At 40.7% G+C, this 19,515-nt stretch overlaps 1 protein-coding gene across 1 annotated transcript in view; it reads left to right on the forward strand.

Annotated features, from left to right (window-relative positions):
* Positions 1 to 2,470: 2,470 nt before the first annotated feature.
* TMC1 (transmembrane channel like 1) overlaps positions 2,471 to 19,515 on the forward strand; it is a gene marked incomplete at its 5' end in the record, with an annotated part of 116,399 nt that continues 99,354 nt past the window's right edge. Inside the window, 4 exons of the mRNA XM_084802364.1 lie at positions 2,471 to 2,504; positions 2,671 to 2,718; positions 10,651 to 10,810; positions 16,403 to 16,531. Coding sequence (XP_084658490.1) covers positions 2,471 to 2,504; positions 2,671 to 2,718; positions 10,651 to 10,810; positions 16,403 to 16,531 — 371 coding nt within the window. The remainder of the gene's footprint in view (positions 2,505 to 2,670; positions 2,719 to 10,650; positions 10,811 to 16,402; positions 16,532 to 19,515) is intronic.

A 19,515-nucleotide genomic window follows, 5' to 3' on the forward strand; every position in this document is an offset into this window, starting at 1 on the left:
AAAAGACTTTAGGCAGTTCCTTGAAGTGAAGCTTGACCTAAGAATTTTGATAGAGTCTTAAATCTCTATTTAATTTGGATGCTAATGATGCCTCAGCTGAGGGTTTAGGTCAAGAATAAACCATATACTATCAAAATGTCTTCCTTGGGAAATTCTTTGACTAAAGAGGCTTGGAGGTGGTGTCATTAACTGCAAACAAGGAACAGGACTTTCATAGACCGTTGTCTTCTCAGATGTGCTTGTCTTCATTGTTGCAAAGTCTCTGTAGCGACGTAAAAATTCTACGCTGTGTAGACTGAGTTACAGCTAGCTACAGGAGGCGTGTGTCCACTCTGAACAAAAGAACATTTATTTCCACAGCCCAAGGCTGATGTTGATAAATATCATTTTTGCATATCTTAAACTTTTTTATGGAGTTAATATTTAAAAGCAAAAAGTGCTTTCACAATAATCTGCTTTGTGAATGGAATTTACATCTCTGGCATGTTGCCTTCTTGATTAAGTCTGTCGGGATCTGAGAAAGAATCCTCTGTGTTTGAGATAGTCTCATTAAGTAACATTACCAGGCCTGGAGTGAGCTATGTAGATCAGGCTGGAGTCAGCCTCAAAAAGATTGGCCTGTCTCTGTCCCCTGGGTGCTGTGATTAATGATCTTAACTTTGGCAGAAAATCAGAAACACAGCCAGAAACTGGTTTGCCAGCTCATACTAATATTGTTTGCCATCATGGCATTTTTAGATTTATGCTACTTCACCTTAAACTATAACAAGTTACTAGACTTTGGTTTTTTGTTTTTAAATTTTGCTTGTGTTTTTATAGGTGGTATGTCTGTATATGCATGTGTGGCATGTGCACATGCAAATACAGGCCTGGAATTGACATTGGGCCCAAACTTCAACCCCAACAAGTCTGCAGAAAGTGCTTGATCCATTGAGTCACTCTCCAGCACCTAGCTCTTATTTTCTTTCTTTCTTTCTTTCTTTCTTTCTTTCTTTCTTTCTTTCTTTCTTTCCTTTCCTTTCCTTTCTTCTTCTTCCTCCTCCTCTAGATTTAAAGATAGTGTTCTGCCTGCGTATACATCTGCACACCACAAGAGGGCACAGATCTCTTTATCGATGGTTATGAACCACCTTATTGTTGCTGAGAATTGAACTTAGGACCTCTAGAACTGCAGCCAGTGCTCTTAACCAGTGAGCCATCTCTCCAGCTACCTAGCTCTTAATTTCCTTTTCTTTTTCTTCTTTCTTTTGTCTTTCAAGACAGGGTCTCTCTCTGTATAGCCTTGGCTGTCCTGGACTCTCTTCATATACCAGGCTGTCCTTGAACTCACAGTGATCCATTTGCCTCTGCCTCCCAAGTGATGGGATTAAAGGCATGCACCACCATGCCCGGCTCCTTAATTTCTATATGACAATTAGTGGAGCTTTACCTCTGACAAATAGTGATGCCTGCAGTTATAATTCAAGATTAACATTAGGGATAACATTAGGAAGACTTCGCCAAATCCCACACTTTCCCCATCTTATTGCACTACTAAAACTATTTATAAGACCATTATATTCCCTTATTAAAAAAAAAGGATCAGGGATGACATTAAAATGTTGCATGAGTTTGAGTATGGAATACCAGAAATCTCAAATGATAAAGTCACAGGTTTCCTCGTCTTCATGGAGAATCACCTCCTTGGACAGTTAGGTTGCACTGATACAAGGCATATAGACATCACTTAAAAGGGGAAGATCCAAGGTTGGTCATGTTTGTACAGGATTTTTGTCTTGTTTTGTTTTGATATCTGGCAGAAGAAGTTTGAATGAATTATTCTTCATTTTAAAGTAATAGATTGGTTACAGTGATGTGTAGAAGCAGAAAGGTGTAACATGCACAAGGGGCCTAGGTGTGCAGACTATGGCACTTTGGTTTCTTTTGGATTTTTGATGTAGGGTCTTCTATGTAGCCCAGGCTGACCTTGGACTCATGATCCTCCTGTCTGAGTGCTGTGAGTCTGGGTGTGTTTTTACTTTTGTAATTGTGTCCAGTTTGTGTCCAGAGAAGGTCTAATGAGACACCAAATAGTAAACACTAGTAATTTGGGGGATTTGGCTGTCGTGCTATTGGGTTACCAATTAATTGCTAACTTCCTACATCATGTATTTTATAATACTTGGATTTTAGTGTCTCTAAATATCCTATGTTGTGTAATATTTGAAATTTATATTTATTATATAACCAGAAAATAATAGTAGATAAATAGTAAATGAAAACTAGAAATAGAAAAATGTTTTGAAAATATTTGTTTTTTATTTTATGTGCATTAAAGTTTTGTGTGTGTATGTGTGTGTGTGTGTGTGTGTGTGTGTGTGTATTTGTGTTTGTATGTGTGTGTGTTTCTACCTCTTATGCCTTTGATTTCCTTGGAGGTCAGAAGAGAACATTAGATCTCCTGGAACTGAAATTACAGTTATAAACCGCCATGTGGGTGCTGGGAATTGAATCTTGGGCCCTCTGTAAGAACAAAAAGTACTTTTAACCTTTGAGCAATGTTTCAGTTCTAGAGAAAAATTGTTTTACCTGTACAAAAATCTTATGAGGGAAATGATTAAAAAACAGGCAGTTACTGACAGTTACACAGGCATTGAAGTAATTGCTGTTCATATCTCCTTTCTTCAACAGTGCAAATCCAAGTGGAGGAAAATGAAGATGACACAGAGGAGAGCTCAAGTAAGCAAGGGTGGGCTCCTTTGGAAGATGGTAGGGTACGAACTTGCCATTCATGTCACTTGAACTACGACATAAAAATCACAGGAGTGTTCGGGGATGCTTTGTTCTGGCCTCATTGATTGTTGAATAGAATCTTCACTCTATTCATCTGGTGTATATAGAACCTGTATTTATACACACACACACACACACACACACACACACACACACACACACACAAAAACACACACACACACACACACACACACACACACACATACAGAGCTTATAAGTTGTTCATGATAAAGTAAATGGTTATACTTAATATTTTCTTATCTATTTCTGTTCTATTTTCTCTGGGAGCCTTGGCTGATGACAAAACAGATTGGCTTGCAGTGAACTACAATATCACGTGTTTCATGCTGGGCTTGGTAACACTTGGGCATTAGCACTTTGGAGACAGAGGCAGGTGAATTTCTGTGAGTTAAAGGCTAGACTTGACTATGTAGTAAATTCCAGGCCACTCTTTCAAGCACACAAATGGGCAAGCACACAAATGGGACAGACACACAGACACACACACATAGACACACACAGACACAGACACACACACACACACACACACACACACACACTTGCCTGTTTGCACATACCCAAAGTGAATTATATACTAGGATGTTTTGGTTGACCAGATGGTTCAACTAAAACAAAAGAGCGTGCCTGCCCTGTATACCCAGTTCCTAGATGGTTTGTGTGAATGGCTATATGGTTTTCACTTTGGATATGCTCAGCTCATGGGCATGAAACATGGCCCCTTTCTAGACAGCCAAGCCAATCATGGGCAGGGATATTAGAAAGACCATTATATAAGCAAATGCGTTGAATTTTTAAAACCAAAAGTGAAAGTGCAGCATCTAAAAAAGAGTTCATTTAGAGGGACACTGAGCTGACAGTTTAATACCCACCACCAATGGTGTCCTGACTAAGAGATCCCTGTAGCCTGGAGCCTCACTCCATTGGTGTCATGGCTTAAATGAGAATTAAGTCTGTTTCAAAAGTGTCATTTAATAGCCAACCTTGAACATTTGCTGCTTACAGTTTGGATATGTAGAGTCTAGATAAACTACTAAAGTCTGCCTTTTTTGTCTCTAAATTGCAGCAGATAATTGTAACAATATATATGTAACCTACGGTAAAGCCATGCAAACTGAGTAGAATAGAGTTTTCATTTAATATTTCAAGATTTATTTCAGGACTTTTCCTATCCCCCATTCTTGCACCAGCTTTATGGAACATAGAAAATTAAAGACAGGTTTCGTTGTGTCCCAGCCTGGCCTTGAACTTTCTGTGTAGCTGAAGATGACCGGGGACTTCTGATTTTCTTGCCTTTACCTCTTGAAGTGTTACAGGCAAATTTTACTGTTCCCTCTTGATTTGGTACTGGAGACCAAAGTAGATCTTACTGGATGCTGGGTAAGCACTCTACCTGAGCTGCAGAGCTACACATCCCCAAACTCTTTTTCTTAGCAAATAATGAATTTACAAAATGACAGGTTTTTTGTTGTTATTTTCTGAGACAGGGTTTCTCTGTGTAGCCTTGGCCAAATTGGACTCACTTTGTAGACCAGAGCCTTTTTCCTCAACTAGTTTCTCCTTCTGTTTTTGTAGCACATGGATTTCATAAGCCTTTCTATTCCCCCTCTTTTCACTTCTTCAACTTCTCTTTGGTCCTTCTCATGCTCCTGTTTCTGTTCTCTCTGTCTCTCTGTGTCTGTCTGTCTGTCTCTCTCTCTCTCTCTTTCCCTCACACGCAATGAGACACACACACACAAACCTAGCATTCCTATTCACATTTCCCTCCCCCCAAATCTCTATGTAAACAATAAACTTTGGTTTTGTTTATTTTTTTTTCAGTTCACTTTACATCCTAGTGGGAGCCCCATCCTTCCTCGCCTGCCAGCCTTTCCTTCCTTTCCCCCACCCCCCTTCACCTGTTCCTCAGAAGAGGGGAGCCCCTCTTACCCATCTACCCCTGCTCATCAAGCCACATGAGGATTGAGCAAGTTCTCTTCCTGTGTGGCCTGGCAAGGCTGTCCAGACAGGGGGAAGTAATCGAAAAACTGGCATGAGAGTCCATGCCAGAGAGAGCACGCCTTCTCCCCTCAATAGATGACCCACATGAAGTCTGAGGCACCCATTGCCTGCATCTTTGTAGTGGGCCTAGATCCAGTCCATGCAAGGCCCTTGGTTGTAACATTTTCACAGAAGAGGAGACGAGTCCTTCCCCAGTGTCATATGGAAGTTGTTTTTCCTTGCCCCAGATTTGGGTGATGAGGGTTGCCACACACTTCTTAGGGTAGGTAAAAAGGCTACTCTGTTTCTCAATTGCTGCCAGTTCTCAAAGCACAGGCACCGTTCACACTTTACCCATCTCTGGACCTGATCTGCCCTGCGAACTGAAGGACGTTCTACCCCTCTGACTCAAGGAGTCCTCCTGACTGGGTGGTTCAGGCCTAGCTCCTTTTTACCCCTAAAACAGAACCCCTGACCCCAAACCTGATCCTATCCTGAGGAATAGATCAGACTAAATAACCTTCTACCTCCACCCCTCCCATCCACTCTTATTGGTAACCCCGAAAGACACTTGTTTGGTCTGATTTTATTGATGTCTTCTACCTTTCTTGACTTTTCCATGCAGGTCTTTGGTCTCTTCCTCAAGCAAAATCAACCTTAGACAACACAAAATGGTCCTGGCCCTGCTCCTTTGACTGGGAGGAGGATCTGGGGTGGGTGGAGGTTCTATTTCACCCATCAAACCTTATGGCAAAGGGAAACACCAAAACTGACAAAAGGGTAAAGTAGGCTGGCTGACGCTGAAGCTCTTGCCATGTGTGTTTGTGTGTGTGTATGTGTGTGTGTATATGTGTATATGTGTTTGTGTGTTTATGTGTTTGTGTGTGTGTGTGTGTGTGTGTGTGTGTGTGTGTGTGTGTGTGTGTATGTGAGGGGGCGGTGGAGGGGATGGGAGCTGGGAGGAATTACTTGAACTTCAGGGGAGGGAGGACAAAGAAGAGAAAAGGAAGGGCAGGTAAAGCGTTAAAGGACGAGGCAGTAGATGAGGATGCCCTGGGAAGTTGTTAATTACCTTCCCACCTCACCATGGACCTCATAGGCCTAAACTGGCCCTCAAACATGGAAACCATCACTGGCATGAAACCATCATTAACATTTGCCCTTCTGTCCATTTCTTTTGGTCTCGGAGCAGAAACCACTTTGTTTCCCTGGGGTGATGGCTCCACTCACATAGGCCTGCAAAGATGAAGCTGGAATCCTGGTTATACGGCCTTCTACAGTTAAGACTTTTCCTGATGCCAGCTTTAGGCTCCTTTACAAAGACGAGTAGGAGGAAACATCATCCTGACCTCTTAGGCACTTGAAGAACACTCTACTTGAGGTCCCCTGGCCCATATTCCATATAAAGCAAGAAAAGAAAACGGATAAATGTGAGAATTGAGGCTCTCTCCTGGAGTCCTCAGTCTGGGCTTGCTGGCCCCTCAGCAGAAGAACTCAAGTTGACCACCAGGACTTGAGGTCCAAGAGGTCCAAGGAGACACCAGGGCCTCTAATCTGCCACCTCCACAGAGGCCACGTTATTTAAGAGCTATTTTAAAACTTAGTTTCACTTAGGTTGAATCCGTGCTGTGTGACAGAATTCTTACATGCACTGATACTTATTTATGGCTCAGAATGGGACTTACTCTGGTGGCTGTTCGATATTCCCTGAATACTGTTTGTTAAGTAGATTAACTGTTCTAGAAATGTTAAATGAGTCATATTGATAAACTGCGTTCTTAATTTACTTATTTTGATAGTTGCAAGAACTGTCATGAGAGATTTAATCCTGTCAGTGTTTTTGTCAATTGAACAACATGGCAGTGTTGTTGCTGGGTGCTTACGAAGATTGGTTCCAGGCTTCCAAAGAAACTCAGAGTCTGTAGATGCATAAGCACCTTCTATAAAATGTTGTAATTTGTTACCTGCATATAGCCCTGTTAGTGGACAATGGTGAAACATTCAATTACTGAAGTTTTTATAAATATTTTTATAAATGATTTTGAGGTTGAGGCTATGGATATAAAATGCAAGAACAACATACTATATAAGTATTATATCTTACAATAGATCCCTATGACTTAGTTTTTTGGCATTGGCAACTTCATGTTTATTTATAACAATGACCATTTCTTGTTATTCCATGCCCCTGGCAACCTCAGTTCTGTTGCTCACTTCTGAGCCTGAATAATTCAGGCTTCTCTTTTTAGTGTAATCATGCAGTTTTTGTCTTTCTGTGTGGCTTATGCCAGTGGACATAGCGCCTTCCTATGTTCATATACATAAGAAACAACAGGACTCCCTGCATTTTAGAGCCCGAATATTCCATTTCGTGAACATTGTACGTCTTCTGTCTCAGTTGACAGAACTGTTTCTATATCTCTGCTATTGTGAATAGTGCTTCAGTGAACATGAAGTAATAGTGCCTCTTCAAGATCTCAGTTCAGGGCTGGGCGTGGTGGCACACACCTTCAATCCCAGCACTTGGGAGGCAGAGGCCCGCAGATTGCTGCGAGTTCAAGGCCAGCCTGGTCTACAAAGTGAGTCCAGGATAGCCAAGGCTACACTGACAAACCTTGTCTCAAAAAACAAAAACAACAACAACAACAACAAAAGGATCTCAGTTTAGTTCTTTCAGGTAAATGCCTGTGCTTGGCATTGATGAAAGACTAGATACTTCTATTTCCATTTTTGAAGAATTTCATGGTTTTTATGGTGGCTGCGCTATTTTACCTTCCCACCAGCATTGCATGTGGGTTCCAATCTCACATCCTTGACATCACTTATTGTATTTTTGACAAAGGTTGTCCTAGAGAGAGTGAACTAATATCTCACAGCTGATTTGGCTTCCATTTCCCTAATGATTAAAGGTGTTGAACACATATCTTCATATATCTGCTGGTCACTGTGAACGTCTTCTTTAGAGAAATTCTCTCTCTCTCTCTCTCCCCACTCCCCACCCCACACCCAATACAGGGTTTCTCTGTGTAGCTCTGGCTGTGCGAGACTCACTTTGTAGACCAGGCTGGACTTGAACTCACAGTGATCCTCTTGCCTCTGCCTACTGAGTGCTGGGATTAAAGGCATGTGCCACCACCTCCCAGCTGAGAAATTTCAATTAAAGACATTTAGTTCTTTTAAAGCATAGGCAATTACTTTTATTATTTATTCATAAGAATTCTTTATATATTTGGACATGAGACCCTTCTCATGATTTGCAAGTATGTATTCAAGTATGTATTTTATTCTTTAAGTTATCTTTCAATGAGTTATTTCCATTGGCACATAATTCCTCATAAAATATGAGAAATATACATTAAAACAAACAAACAAAGCCTTTCCTTTGATGAGGTCCTTTGGCTATAAACACAATGGTTCATTTCTTGTTGAGTACAAAGCAGATAAACATGACCCAAAGGTAAAGGAATGGAGACAGGTAGACTGCCTGCAGCTGGGACAAGAGCACTGGAGCTGTCTCAAAAGCGATGCCCTCTTTGAGTGAAGACAGCCTGAGCTCTCAGGCACTGAGCCTAAACCTACTGATATAAGGAAGCTCTTTAGAGGTGGTACTTCTAGAGCACCTTTGATTTATGATGTGAATTCTGGAGCATGTTCAGTTTAAGGCTAAAAGTGAAGGAGGAAAAATAGCCAACACATTCTTGGTCATGATTAGGTAAAGGTCACAGGTATATGTTCAAAAGGTTACAATGGTGGACAAATGTTTCCCACCATGTTTAGCAGGCATCCTAAAGACAACAGACAGAAATATTTCTTGGTACACTGAAGTGCTTTTCACCAAAATGATTTTGGCTGAAACCATAGGAAAAGGAGATATTGAAGTAATATTAATGTAGGACTTTGCCCTTAAGGGCACTTTCCTCTCTTGGCTCCTAACTGTCCCACTTACTATTTTTTTCTTGCATTGCTTGCACTTTTGATGTCATGTCCAAGAAAGCATTACTAAAATCAATACTATAAAGCCTTTCCAGCATATATTTTTGGAATTAAAAATGTTGTATCATACATCAAGTCTAATACATTTTGAATTGATATTTGTATATAGAGTAACCTAGGGGTTTAAGTCTCTTTTTCACAGAGCTATCTAATTTTTCTAGTGTCATTTGTTGATGACCTTATTTTGGATAATTTGGAATATTTTTGTGTATAACTTGACTGCATATATTCATGTTTACTTTGGGGCTCTCTATTTCCTTCTATTGGGCTACATAGGACGTTTTCTTACATCAATACCATTTTGGTCTACTTTGTAGACCAGGCTGGCCTTGAACTCACAGCGATCTGCCCGCCTCTGCCTCCCAGAGTGCTGGGATTGCAGGCATGTACCACCACATATAACCTTTATTATAGTGAGCTGATTTTTTTCTATTCTTATTTTGTAAAAAGCTTTTACCTGAAACTGTACATGGCTAGTTTTTCTTAAGTGTTTTTCTACACTTATTGATGTGAACTTTGTCCTTTATTCTGTCAGTATAGCAATGTAGCAATGTCACCTTATTTGATTTTTGCATATTGAACCATTTGTTGTTTTTTATTTGTTTTGTTTTGCCTCCCCCCCCCCCCCCAGTTTTTCAAGACATGGGTTTCTCTGTGTAGCCTTGGCTGTTCTGGACTCACTTTGTAGACCAGGCTAGCCTCGAACTCACAGTGATCTGCCTGACTCTGCCTCCCCACTGCTGGGATTAAAGGCCTGTGCCACCATGGCCAGCCGAAGCATTCTTATATTTATTGATAAACCCTACTTGGTTATGATATACAGACCTTTTACTATGTTATTACATTTGACTAATGTTTTCTTTAGTCTCTTGGGTATGACAGTAGTGTGGGTCTAACGTAATAGGTTAAGAAATGCTCCTCTTCAATTTTGAAGTGTTTCATAAGTACTCTCACTAACTCTTCTTCAAGGTCTATGGAATTCACCAGTCAATCAAGTAAACATATGAACTATATATTTTTTTGAATTTTAAAAATTTTATTGCGGTTTTGTCTGTATGTCTGTGTGAGGGTATTAGATTCTGGAGTCACGGACAGTTTTAAGATGCCGTGTGGATCCTGGGAAATTGAACCTGGGCCCTCTGGAAGAGCAGTCAGTGCTCTTAACTGCTGAGCTATCTCTCCAGCCCCCTGAGCTACATGTTCTGAAATAATATTTCAGAATAATAAGAAAGACTGTTTGGAGTTAATAATGAAGATAGAGTTAGGAGTGGTATCTGTAGTTCTAGATACTTGGGAGATTGAAGCAGGGCAGTTGATTGCATCCAGTAGTTTGTGCCAGCCTAAAATTATGCAAATCTTCAAATGAATAACAAAATAGTAAGACAAGGGTGGATAACTGGAACTAGGAAGAAGCGCAAGAGTTGTATCAGTTTCTCTAAAACTGTTTTGGTTTATAGACATTTCCCTGTGAGCCCTGATAGCTGAACTAGGAAATCCAGTAATACACACACAACGCTTTATAACCCTACCATTGCATGTCCGATGCCAATCTCCAAACTGGAACCTGATTTGGATGGTTTTTTAAATCATAATACGTTGCTAAACTACAAGTCATTGGTTTATCTTCCTAAATAAAGATTGAATTAATTGCAATGCAGAGAATCATATTTGCATATTTGAATAGATGAACAACAGAGCAAGTGTGGTGTGTGTGTGTGTGTGTGTGTGTGTGTGTGTGTAAAAATAGTGTTTCTTTTTTACACTGTGGGGGACTGATGGTTGCAGTCGCCAGTACATGACATAGTTACTGAAAAGCAACTATGTGTTAGTGAGAGAATACGAGCATTTTCTGATGCTGCTTACTGATGCAGCAACTGCTGTGTTCAGGTGAAGAAGAAGACAAACTACCTAGAAGAGAGAGCTTGAGACCAAAGCGGAAACGGACCAGAGATGTTATCAATGAGGATGATCCAGAACCGGAGCCGGAGGATGAAGAAACAAGGAAGGCAAGAGAAAAAGAAAGGCGGAGGAGGCTGAGGAGAGGAGCGTAAGTTACCGCCCCTCCCACCTATGGCTGACCCTCTCCCCCCCCCCCCCGCCCCCACTCACCCCCCCCACGTTCCCCCACCCATGGCTGACAGCATCGTCATGTACAAACACCAGAAGGAAGATGGTCCCACATGGGGCTGCACTGGGCTTAAAAATCAGTCACTAAAACTATTCATAGTTAAGACAAGCTTAATCTGATCCTGCCATTTTACTTTGCTTAATTATATTTAAATACTAAAATATAGGTTTTTTAAAAAAAGAGTACACACTAAGAATGGACTATGAGAAATCCCCCTATAAAACTTAAAGTGTTACAGATTGTTACAATATTATGGCTTTTTTAAATATTTGAAAATCATTATATCAATTGGATACAGTGAAACCTGAGACACATAGAAAGCTCGAGAAGAATGAGCTCATGCCATTTTACCTTATGGATAAGTACTTGGTAACTTATGACTAAATTAGTACAAGTGGTATGAATAGTTCTTATAGTTTTATGAGGTTATTAATAAAGAAAATGAGTACAGGGCAGTTGTGTGTAAATTCAAAGCTTAAAATGTTAAGGGTTAGGAATTTTATAGAAAGTGTGCTGGCCTCTGTTATAGAATGTTGGGGACACACACACTATATATATAATTTTGAAGACAAGGTCTCACCATTTAAGCCTTGGCTGACCTGGAACTCACTAGTAAGCCAGTTTGGCCTCTGAAGTGCTAAGATTAAAGGTGTGAGTCACCACACTTAGCTCATAGTTATATTAAAACAACTCAGCATCTTTTAGCTCTAAACTAAACTTCTGAAACTGGAGGAAGTAATGTGTTTAAATGCTATTTTTAAAAGATCCAAGAAGATTATTTCTTGGATTACTAGAAATTTGCAGATGGCAGGGAGGGAGGGAGGAGGGAGCGTGTGCCTGGACATATTTAATCATGTAAAACCTAGACCTTTTGGGAAGGATTCAGGCAACAAGCCAACCTGTTCCATCCTTGAAGGTCGCAGGGCGTTATAGACTAACACCAGCCAGTGAGATCCAGTGCTCTCCACCTTGTCCTGCAGAGGTTGTATCTTTTAGCATTTTATACCACTGTTACAATATGCCCAGACACGATCATTAAAATGCAACCATGTGAAAATTGGTGAGATGTGGAAGCAAAGCTGTACTTCCTGCCAGAATACAAATAATCAAATTGGTTCCTTAATGTTTTGGATTACATTTTGACTTTTCCTTCTTCTGTTATTTTTTTTTTCTTCCTGTCTGAATTCTCTTTTTCTTGAATACCAAGATATCATCATTTGCTTTAAGCTTCAACTTTGATATTTTAATTTGCATTTTCTTTTCAGCAAGCATTTAGAAAAAACCAAAATGCAATCAATTTTTAGTCCCATGTAATGTTATGATGGTCCCTGCTATTCTTACACAGGAATGTGTCCTCTTAGCAAATCTTGTTCTTTCTGGGAGGAACTTCATCAAGAAAACATCACCACTGTACACAGGAGTGCCATAAATTTGCTTTTCCTCCTCATATGTGGCCAAGGGGAAGAACTATTTTTGTTTTGTTTTGTTGTTTTTCAGACAGGGTTTCTCCACATTGCCTTGGCTGTCCTGAGCACGCTTTGTAGACCAGGCTGGCCTCAAACTCATAGTGATCTGCCTGCCTCTGCCTCTCAGAGTGCTGAGATTATAGGCGTGCGCCACTACTCCTGGCTTGGAAAAAAAAAATCTAAGAAGATAAATTGGGCTGGAATTTTTCTGCTTGCCTGGCCCACTTAGGGCCTTCATTTAAAATGCTGAGCCTCTGCGCAACACACCCATGCTGATCTTCTAAGAGAGTGTCTGATGCCTGTTAGTCTCACTCCCACTTTAGTTTTGAGAAGAGTGAAAGCACCTGTGTGCCACTGCCTGTCTCCCCAGCTCCCTACATAGCCAACTTTAGTTTCCATGGAATTTTCAAATTAGATATCACAACTTTCCTGCTCTATGTCTGTAGTGCTAGTATTTATCCACCACAGTTAGTTCTGGCTAATACTTTAGGGTTTATTTTCTACTGTTTCATTTGTAGAAGATAATCTGTTGTTAACAAGAGTAATGTATTTTGAAAAAAATTATCAGACAGTTGAGAAACATTGATATAAGTGAATTAATTCAGAATCTTTCTTTGTTAAATATTCAAGCAAAACCTCAGGGAGTTTCCCTTGTCCTCATACACATTTTAAACAGAGTAAATATAAGGTTGTAATGCTATCTTTGGTGATAGTTAAGAAGTATTCCCTTGTTAGACACTGTGGAGTATTTCTAGTGCTATTACAGGCTTTTCCTGACCCACTTTTAAACGAGTAGGCAAAATGTTCATAGTAGTGAAAATTCAGTATGCTATGGTTTCTCTTTTCCTCACAACTGTTGGTATGCTTAAGATAGTCTTTCTTGCACAGAGCAGTTCTGAATTGCAGAAGATAGAACATATGTCATATGTATGCTATATATATGATATACATATATTAATATGAAGAGCTCTTTCTTTGAGTAGTACGTGGATAAGCTGTTCCTATGCAATGCTGATGGGAGCAGTATTTTAGTTGCCTGGATATTTGAAGGTAACCTAACCTATCAGCCACACTCTGAAGTATATCAGGATCCTCTTGGAGTTATCAACAACTAACAACCAAGTCTTTAAAAATATTCAAGCCTGGGTCATGTGGTGCAGGCATGCACATCTCCCCATGGTATGGTCATCTTGCTGAGCACTGCTGTGTTAGTCTACTTTGATTCAGTCGGTGAGTTCAGGATGATAACTTGGCGTTATTCAGAAAAATTTAATTGATAAATGTTTCCTAATGCCAGATTCATAGTGTAGCAAGGGAGAAAGATCATTGTGAAATAAGATAGGCTATCCATGCTGGAGAAAAAAAAAATAGGATCAAGGTATTTGGAGGCTGAGAGAAGTAAAAACTTTTGTCACTGGAAAGTCAGAATCAGGGTTACACAGGAAGTAGGAGCTTAGTGTCAGAAAGGTCTCTACTAGGTGGTCTCTGATATTTGGCATTAACATTTGTAATCTTTGTTTGGCTCATTCTTTTGTCTTTACTGGGACCGTCTTATACATGATTCATGGTGGAACTCAGTAATGTAGTACATTATCTTACTTCTTGCACATATGGATTATTCTGGAACAGCAGTTTAGTTGAGGGCTTGAAATATCAAAGAATTAGGTTACTAATCTTAAAGATACTGTGTTCTGAATTGTCTCCGTTCTTGATTGTTTCACTCATCCAGTTCCTTTTGCTGGCCAGGTATGTTTTGATCTGTGTTTGTATCTACAGCTACATGGAAGCAAGTTCAATTATTTTAAAACATCTAAGCTCAAAAACATACTAAGCTTTCTAAGACTAACCAACCCAACTTCTATATCGCTTCAAATTGGCAAATTATGAAAGTAACAAAAACCGGTGATTATAGATTTAATTAAAACCATCCTCAAGTATTTTATGTCATTGTTATACAGAGTCACAGGATTTTGTATAATGAATACCAAATAATTAAAAAGAAACAACCCAAATGACAATGCAAATTACATCCTAGTATCATTATATAATTTCCTTGAAACAAATTTTCTCTTCTAAGCAAAATATTTGTCCTAGTTTGCTTTCTGTTGCTGTGGCAAAACACTGACCAAAAACAGTTTGTGGAGGAAATGGAGTTAAGCTTTCACATCGCAGTCTGTCACTGAGGGAAGTCGAGGCAGGAAGTCAAGCAGCAACAAAGGTAGGAACAAGGAGGAGAGCTGCTTACTGACTTGCTCCCCCGGGGCTGGTGAAGCTCCCTCTCTTATGTAGCTCAGGACCATCTGCCAAGGGTCAGCATCCTCCAGTAAGCGCCTCCAGTAAGGCGCATCCTCAAGGAAGCTCCTAACAGACATGCGTACAGGATAGTCTGATAGAGACAGTTCCTCCAATGAAGATTCCTCTTCTCAAGTATCAAATTGACAAGCGAAGTTAGCCATCCCAACATTGCAATTTCGTAAAAAGCACCCTATCACTAGAAGGTGCTGTTTTACATGTGTAATCTGCAGTTTTATGTAAGAACTGATGGCATGATTAGAAAGTATAGGTTCACAACTTGTCTTCAAACGTGTCCTTCTACGTTACTTAAATCACTTAAAAATATCTTTCTCCCATGTTCCTGGTGTGTGCAGTAGTAAGCTTAGTGAATTATAAAATGTGTTTTTCAATAATAACGAACAGTTTCTAACATCTTTTTCAGTCTGGGTCTAGGGAGGAGAGAGACGTCAGCAGCAGGAGTGCTGAGAATTTTGTCGAAAAGTTGTTAAAGATTATAAATAAAATACTTGTAAGCCAGGCCTTTGGAAAAGGCAAGCAGGGTGGTGAAATATGACGGCAACAGCTGTAGAAGGCAGCTAGCATTCACTGGCCGCAGCCCTGGAAAGGATTAAAATGAAAATGTGAGTGTGGAGGAGAAAGCCAGGGAGCTGAACTAGAAGCTCCAGGGAGGGTTATGCGCAGAGTACTGGATCCACTGGGGGAGACATGAAGCCAAGTCTGCCAGTATTGGGAGACATGGCTGAACAAACTCCCTTCCAGCTACGGGAGGCCCTTTCAGCTCTCGGAGTAAAAGAACAACGTGTTGCTAAGGAGGAAGTGTGAGCCTAGGAGGCAAAAGGAAGTGGACAGTAAGCCCCAGGAAAAGATGGAGGAACTCAGTGATTCTACAGTCTGAATGTAGACTGTGCTCGCAAAGCAGATCTATGACTTTCAGAGCCCCAGTCTCATACCGTGATATTAAGCGTGAAAGGGTGTGTTTAAAATTGAGGCACTAGCCTAATAATTAAAACAGTCCGTTGCCAGCGATTTGATTTCTATAGTATAGTATTACATTGCTTCACTGAAACCATGTGGCTCGTGTTTAGATTTTGTTTTTCTTTAGCTTCCAGTTTTGCAACAGTGGGATCACAGGGAAGAGAGCGCTGCTGCATCTGCTTAGAGAGAAGCAAAATTCCTTTGAAGGCGTCTTCAAAGCGTTTGCTTCCACCAAAAGTATTTCAAGTTGAATTTTATCAAATGAAGTTTTGGGTGTAATTAACAGATTAGGCGGCTCCCTTTGAGAAACACAGTTTCAATTTTTTCCCCCTTTTCTCTTGAGACAGGGCTAATTTAAAATTTCTAAGGACACTTCAAAGACATCTTCACCTTTAATTTATTATCCTTATTGAAAAATAAGGTTCTTAAATGAAACATAGAATTGGGGAGGATAGCTTGCCAAGGGGAGCAGAGACGAAAAGTGTGGATCTTGCTAGATCTCTAACTACCCTTTCCAAAGCTTCCTCGTTCTGACAGCTGGAGGCTGAGGACATGAAAGAACAGTTCCATTTTGAGCATTAGGATGCAAATAGCATTGTTGAAAGTTATAATAATCCCCAAGCCGGATGTCAGTCTTGAGATGTGAATTCTAGAGTTTAGGGGACCTCAGGGACCGTGGGTGGCTGACTTGGAAAGGGTCTTGCATGGCTGAGGGGGGCCCTTTAGGTTTGGAAATGAAGCAAAGGTTAGCCTCTGGTTTTGGTTTCTTTTAAAGGGAAGAAGAGGAAGAAATCGACGAAGAGGAACTAGAGCGATTAAAAGGACTGTTGGATGAGAATAGACAAATGATTGCGACTGTCAAATGCAAACCCTGGAAAATGGAGAAGAAAATTGAAGTTCTCAAGTAGGTTGCTACTTTTCACGTATGAAAACATTACATCTCAAAAACCTGATTACCTGTGCACAACAGAGGCTGCTATAGTCACGTAGATGCACGTGCTAGAGGGATTTGGAATAGTAATTACACATTGAAAACAGTTTTGAGCAAAATCAGCATGTAGGCTCTTGAAACCTCCGTGGTCACTTTGAATCACTGTTCCATAAACTGGCGCTGCCTTAGTTACTATTTCTCTGTAAAGCAGTGTGTTTGGGCTTTATGAGTTTGTATGGCTGCTTGCTCTGTAGCATTTACAGATCTTACTGGACTTTTCCATCCTGGCTCTCATCAAAGCACAGGGATGCTGCCACACTGACAAAACAGTAAGTAGGATTCCAGCTAAGTCTTATGCTTCCATCGGGTCCTTGGTCACATCTACATCTCATGTTGACTGCTTAGCTGGGTACAAACATACCCACCCAGCACACAGCTTTCTAAAATTCTTATATGCAAAATCAAACGAGCATCTCTTTCTTGGATGGAGGTTGGTGTGTGTGTGTGTGTGTGTGTGTGTGTGTGTGTGTGTGTGTGTGTGTGTAAGGTAACGTTGTTTCCTTACCCTGACTTTGGCAATGACAGGCTGCACTAAGGCTAAGGAACATGTCTGTGCTGACACCTGTGTCTGTATCCTTCAGTTTTGCCTCAGGTGCTATTTTTCCATGAGTCAGTTTTATGTAAGGGGGTGAGTTTCCAAAACTATCTGCCTTCCAGCCCATTTCACTAATAATGCTATCAAATGATAGGAACACCTAATTGTAGCTGGTCCTAATTTAAGAAATTGAAGGAGCTTTTAGGATTGTTCTCTTCTAGGCCTGATTTTGCTAGAGTCAATGTGTTATTTCAGGACATTATCTTAATTTTTAGCTCTCCAAGAGCACAGTTACTTCATTAAAAAAAAAAAAAGAATCTGCCTTTTGTTTTTGGATCTGGGTGTCCTTTAACAGAGTTTGTTTCTGACTCTAAGATTTTCTTTATTATTATTATTATTATTTTATTTTTATTTCATGCTTTCCTGGCGTTTGTGTCTGTGAGGGTTTGAGTCCCCTGGAACTTGTGTTACAGACAGTTGTGAGCTGCCATGTGGGTGGTGGGATAAAAACTCAGGTCCTCTGGAAGAGCAGCCAGTGGTCTTAATCACTGAGACATTTCTCTAGCCCTGGATTAGACAGGGTTTCTCTGTGTAGCCTGTCCTGGACTCACTTTGTAGACCAGGCTGACCTCGAACTCAGAGAGATCCACCTGTCTCTGCCTCCCGAGTGCTGGGATTAAAGGTTTGTGCCAACACACCCAGCTGAATATAGGTATTTTTGTTTAGTCCTTGTGGTTTTCTTTTTCTTTCTTAAACTATTATTATTTTTATCACAGCAAAATGAATGCCAGCAAAATTATGTTAGCCTTTTTCTTTAATAATAGTAATTCCCCTTTCCTTTTCCTTTCCTTTCCTTTCCTTTTATTTTTTCAAGACAGGGTTTCTCTGCGTAGCCTTGACTGTCCTGGACTTGCTTTGTGGACCAGGCTGGCCTTGAACTCACAGCAATCCACCTGCCTCTGGCTCCAGAGTGAGTGATTTTCTTTTATGTCTCCTTTTCCAGTGCAGGAGATTTTTACATTAAAAGGGCTGTATGTCCTGATCTTATAGGCAAGTAGAAAGCGGGATGCCACATTCTTACTTGAAAATGACCGCTGGGGTTAAGCAAGAACTGGCCTCTTTGAGTAAGTTATTTGCTGTCAGATGAAACAAGATTCTGCATCACTCCTTTTTTTTTTTTTTTCCTGCTTGGCTGGTCCTTGTAGGCATTCAGATTTTCTGCCTCCAATGAGGAGGCCACCTGGGAGAATCAACTGGGCAGCAAGACAGTGATTTGGAGGAGCAAAGTCAAAGTCAGCCTTCAGCATAGAAGCGAAGCAGCTGTGGCTCCTCACTTGGGGCCAAGGCCGGATTTCTAGTCATGATACTCCAAGGCCAGAAGTCTTGACTCTGACTCCATGACTCCATGCATTGCCGGTGTCTGGCACTGTCCCTCCCTAATTTTCCTGTGGGTAGAAAAATATTAATGGCACATTAATCTTCCTCTGCGGGCTTTGAAGTTCTGTGAGATTCCAAGCACACTGTCCGAGCGAGTGCTCACTGCCGCATAGCATATGTGCCGGGAGGTTCCTCTGTCAAAACATTGCTAGGGCAAGGGAGTCAGAGTTCCCTCTGCTTGTAGCGCATTTTCTTAATTAATGATTGCTGCTTTATAGGAGTCTAGGGCTTTATAAGAAAGGAAGCTGATTAAGCCGTAGGAAGCAAGCCCGTTAGCAGCGTTCCTCCATGGTCTCCACATCAGCTCCCGCCTCCAGGTGCCTTCTCTGTGGTCCTGACTGACTTCTTTCAACGATGAAGGCTGATGTGGGACCGTAGGCCAAATAAACTCTGTCTTCCACAGGATGCTTTTGGTCATGGTTTTTCGTCACAACAATGGTAACTCTAAGACACGGAAAACCCTATTTTAAAAGGGTGTTTTCAGGATTATATTTTTTCCTAGAAGCAGCCTCAAGACTGTTTCTGTTAAGTCTGTGGAACCAAGACCAGAGGCTCACTATTGTTGGAACAGTTGTTTCATCACAGGTTTAAGTCTGTGAGATACCAAGACCTCTCTTTTTGCTCTGGACTCCAAAAATGTCTAAAATTTATAAAATCGATTATATTACAGGGTCAAGGTTTTTGGACTCCAATAAGTCCCAAAGCCTAAGGAATAGCAGCTTATGGTTCTGAGCGGTTTGGGAGTTGTTCAGCCACCATTCTCAAGTCTTTAATTTAAAAAAGTTGTTTTGAGATTGTAGTATAATTACATCATTCCCGTCTCCCTTTCTTCTCTGCAAACCCTTCAGTATACCCCTCCTTCCAAACTCACGGTCCCAGTTTTCATTGTGGTCATGTTGTGTGTGTGTGTGTGTGTGTGTGTGTG

Source organism: Acomys minous (assembly GCF_964271855.1).
Source record: "Acomys minous genome assembly, chromosome: 2".
In the NCBI taxonomy this organism is placed as follows: Eukaryota; Metazoa; Chordata; class Mammalia; order Rodentia; family Muridae; genus Acomys; species Acomys minous.